The sequence below is a fragment of the Cebus imitator genome, unplaced genomic scaffold (assembly GCF_001604975.1).
Source record: "Cebus imitator isolate Cc_AM_T3 unplaced genomic scaffold, Cebus_imitator-1.0 Scaffold45, whole genome shotgun sequence".
Classification (NCBI taxonomy): Eukaryota; Metazoa; Chordata; class Mammalia; order Primates; family Cebidae; genus Cebus; species Cebus imitator.
The window spans coordinates 7,950,649-7,955,580 of NW_016107360.1; the positions used below are offsets into that span (position 1 = coordinate 7,950,649).

Sequence of the window (4,932 nt, forward strand, 5' to 3'; positions counted from 1 at the left end):
AAAAAAAAAAGAATTAGTAGCATTGTTGCATATGTGCCTGACACTAATAATAAAAATTAATATTTATTGAGTAGTATGAGATGTCAGTTATTCTTTACCAGTATTAAATAGGTATCGTTGTCCCCATTATATAAGCAAGGATAATAGGCTTAGGGAGATAAAATAACTTTTTCAAGGTTTTAAAGATAGAATATATAATTTCATATAGAAAATGATAGACAGTATCTTGTGGCCGGAGGTAGGATAGGAATGGGAGTGCAACATTTTGAAGAGTTGATATTTGAGCTAAGTACTAAAGGATGAAAAGGAACATGTTGTAGGGAAAGTATTCCAAGCCAGGGAGTAGCAATTGTATAAACCCTGAGGTCAGAAAGAATTTGATGTATTTTCCCTAGTGTGGCTATAGCATGGTGAGCAAGAGGGAAGTGGTATGAGATTAGGACAGAGAGAAATGGGTAGAAGTCAGGTTATGTAGGGCTTGTGCATGTCATAAAGGTTGGTACTGAGTTTGCATGTTAGATTCTGAGTGCGGTGTGAAACTGTTGAAAGGTTTTTAAGCAGGAGAATGATATGCTTATGTGTGTGTTTGTGTGGTAAAAAATACATAATCTAAAATTTATCATTTTAGCATTTAAGTTTACAGTTCAGTGACATTAAGTACGTTCACATCATTGTGCAACCATCACTACCATCCATCTCCAGAACTTTTTCATCATCCCCAACCGAAACTCTATATCCATTAGATCATAACTTTCCATTCTCTTCTTCCATGTTGTAACATATATCAGAATATCTTTCTTCCTTAGGGATAAATAATACTCCATTGTATGTAGATACCACATTTTATTTATCTGTTTATCTATTGAGGGACACTGGGGTTATTTCCACCATTTGGCTATTATGAATAATGCTGCAGTGACCATTGGCAAACACATATCCCTTTGGGTTCCTGCTTTTATTTCTTTTGTGTATATATCCAGAAGTTCAATTCCAGATTATATGATAATCCTATGTTAAGTTTTTGAGGAAATGTCATACTGTCTTCCCCAGCAGCCACACCATTTTATGTGCCCACCAGCAGAGCAGAAGAGTTTCAGTTTGTTCACATCCTTGCCAACACTTGTTGTTTTCTGTTTTTTTTTTTTTTTTTTATAACTATCCTGATGGATGTGAAGTGATATTTCATAGTGGTTTTAATTTACATTTCCCTGTGATTAATGAGGTTGAGCTTCTTTTTTTTTTTTTTGAGGTGGAGTCTCGGTTTGTCACCCAGGCTGGAGTGCAGTGGCACAATCTTGGCTCACTACAACTCCGCCTCCTGGGTTCAAGCAATTCTCCTGCCTCAGCCTCCTGAGTAGCTGGGATTACAGGTGTCTGCCACCATGCCTGGCTAATTTTTGCATTTTTAGTAGAGATGGGGTTTCCATCATGTTGTCCAGGCTGGTCTTGAACTCCTGACCTCAGGTGATCCGCTCACCTTGGCCTCCCAAAGTGCTGAGATTACAGGCTTGAGCCAATGCATCCAGTCTTCTTTCCTTCTTTCTAACTTTCATTTTGATGTTTTTTTTTTCTTTTTTCTTTTTGAAGAATAGCTTTTAGGCATTTAGGTTGGTGACATGTATTTGAATAGACTGAGATCTCCTATATATCTCATTATTAATGTCCATGGTTTTAGTTACAAGTGAGAAACCATTTGAAGAGTTTTATGACCATGGTTGCATTTTTTTCAGGTATTTTCAATGAATTGACATTTATTTCTAGGTTAAACTTTGAAAAGATACATAAACGAGACAGGTAAAAGACTAGAAAGCTTACTTAGTGGTGGAGAAAGTTGTCAAATATATGATACAGTTCCAAATCAAAATTATAGAATATTTGCTTTATTGTCATCTGCTCTGTTACTGATACAGATTAAGACTAATACTGTTTTTCTTCTTAATTTTACAGAGTTAATAGAGTGGATACAACCTTGCTGAAGATGAAGAATATACAATATTGAGATTTTTTTCCTTTTTCTTTCAAATCCTGATTGTTTTGTGGCTTGCATCAAGTTACCACTTTTCAGTCAAGTCTGTTTGCGTCTTTAGAAATGTTTTTTACAATCTCAAGAAAAAATATGTCCCAGAAATTGAGTTTACTGTTGCTTGTATTTGGACTCATTTGGGGATTGATGTTACTGCACTATACTTTTCAACAACCAAGACATCAAAGCAGTGTCAAGTTACGTGAGCAAATACTAGACTTAAGCAAAAGATATGTTAAAGCTCTAGCAGAGGAAAATAAGAACACAGTGGATGTCGAGAATGGTGCTTCTATGGCAGGATATGGTAAGATAACCGGAGAATATTTCTAGTCTCCTCCTATCCCCATTTAAAGATGATTGTGGAAATTGAACTTACGACTTCATACATATGTCTTTGCAAAGTGATTTTTTTCTTGACTTTTTATTATGGAAATTTCAAATGTACTAAAAAATAGAGATACTATGATAAATACTTACATATTCATCATCCAGACTTAACAACAACAACAAAAAAGACCTTCTTGGACATAATACAACATCATTATCATACCTAGTTTATATTTAAATTTTCCTGATTATCCCATTGTAAGCCATTAATTGTTAAGCATTTATTAATTCCTAAGAAGCAGGATTTGCCTATATCTCCAGTATTGGTTATTGGTTATTGAAACTCTGTCTCAAAAAAAAAAAAAAAAAGTTATGGCTGGGGTGGCTCACACCTGTAATCCCAGCATTATGGGAGGCTGAGGTAGGTAAATTGCTTGAATCTAGGAGTTTGAGACCAGCCTGGGAAACATGGTGAAACTATTTCTCTACAGAAAATAAAAAAGTTAGCTGGGTGTGGTGGTGTGCACTTGTACTTCCAGCTACTTGGGAGGTTCAGGTGGGACAACTGTTTGAGCCTGGGAGGTTGAGTCTGCAGTGAGGTGTGATCCTATGCCACTGCATTTAAGCCTGGGTGACAGAGTGAGACCCTGTCTGAAAAAAAAAATTATACATGCGTGTATTTAAATAATCAAAGTGTGTTATGATTCCTGTAATGAAAAAGGGCAGCTTTTCCCACTCCCAAAAGTCCTCAAATCTCCTGTTCTTTAGAGCCACCCATTTAAAATTTTCATTTCATTTTTTGGGTGATTATTTCTATATCTAAATGATATGCTCTGTGAAGTACTTTTCGATTTTTCAGTTTTAGGTGTTACCTATTAACTTCTCACTATGCAAGGTGAGAATTTAGCTTTTTTTTTTTCACTTAAACATGCATTCCATCCAGCCCCCAGGCTGTTGTCTCATCCATATACTTCTTGTCTGTCCATTTTTCCATCATAATTTTGTTTAGAATAATATTCAGTATACATACTATTACGACCATGTTAATAGTATTCATTATTGAGCCATATAAATGCATACCTCACAGATACTGTGGATTCTGTTCCAAACCACGCAATAAAGTGAGTATCATGATAAGCAAGTCACACAGGTCTTTTAGTTTTCCAGTGCATATAAAAGTTAACTTTACACAGTACAGTAATCTGGTAAATGTGCAGTACCATTATGTCTTAAGCAATGTACATACATTAATTAAAAACACTTTATTGCTAAAATATGCCAACAATCATCTGAGCCTTTAGCAAGTCATAATCCTTTTGCTGGTGGAGGATCTTGCCTTGATGTCAAAGGTTGCTGACTGATCAGGGTGGTAGTTGCTGAAGGTTGGGGTGGCTGTGGCAATCTCATAAAATGAGACAACAATGAAGTTTGCCACATTGATGGACTCTTTTTTTCACGAAAGATTTTTTTTTGTAGCATGGATTATTTTATAGCATTTTGCCTGCAGTAGAACTTCTTTAAAAATTGGAGTCAATCCACATAGACCCTACTGCTGCTTTATCAATAAAGTTTATATAATATTCTAAATCCTTTGTTGTCATTTCAGCAGTGTCCACAGCATCTTCAGTAGATTCCATCTCAAAAAACTACTTTCTTTGCTCTTCCTTAAGACTCAACTCCTCATCTATTCAAGTCCTATCATGAGAATGCAGCAATTCAGTCTCATTTTCAGGCTCCACTTCTAATTCTGTTGTTACTTCCTCCTTCCTCCACTGAAGTCTTGAATTCCTCAAAGTCATCCATGAGGGTTGGAATCACCTTCTAATTCATTCATTCATTCTGGTGAATGTTGACATTTTACCTCCTTTTGTGAATCATGCATGTTATTAATGGTATCTAGAATGGTGAATCCTTTCCAGAAGGCTTTCAGTTTACTTTGTTCAGACCTGTCAGCTCTGGCCTTATGAAATGTATTTCTTAAATAATAATGACCTGAAAGTTCAAATGACTCTTTTATCCATGGGCAGGAGAATGGATGTTGTGTTAGCAGCCATGAAAACGTTTATCTCTTTGTACGTCATCTTCAGAGCTCTTGAGTGACTGGGCACACTGTCATTGAGCGGTAATATTTTGTAAGGAATCCTTTCTTCTGAACAGTGGGTCTCAACAGTAGGTCTCAGTGGGCTTAAAATGTTTAGTAACTCATTCTTTAAACATGTTATCATCCAGGCTTTGTTGTTCCATTTATAGAGCACAGGCAGAATAGATTTAGCATAATTCGTAAGGGCTCTAGGATTTTCAACATGGTAAACGAGCATTGGCTTCAATGTTAAGTCACCAGCTGCATTACCCCCTAATGAGAAAGTCGGCCTGTTCTTTGAAGCTTTGAAGCCAGGCATTGACTTCTCCTCACTAGCTATGAAAATCCTAGGTGGCATCTTCCTATAGAAGACTGTTTTGTCTACATTGAACATTTGTTATTTAGTGCAGCTACCTTCAACAGTTATCTTAGCTAGGTCTTCGAGGTAATTTGCGGCAACTTCTCCATTAACATTTGCCGCTTCACCTTGCACTTGAATCTT

At 36.3% G+C, this 4,932-nt stretch overlaps 1 protein-coding gene across 1 annotated transcript in view; it reads left to right on the top strand.

Annotated features, from left to right (window-relative positions):
• The window catches only part of CCDC126 (coiled-coil domain containing 126), a 46,520-nt gene that overhangs the window by 9,899 nt on the left and 31,689 nt on the right, over nt 1-4,932 (top strand). Inside the window, exon 2 of the mRNA XM_017526994.2 lies at nt 1,948-2,327. Coding sequence (XP_017382483.1) covers nt 2,090-2,327 — 238 coding nt within the window. The 5' untranslated portion in view covers nt 1,948-2,089. The remainder of the gene's footprint in view (nt 1-1,947; nt 2,328-4,932) is intronic.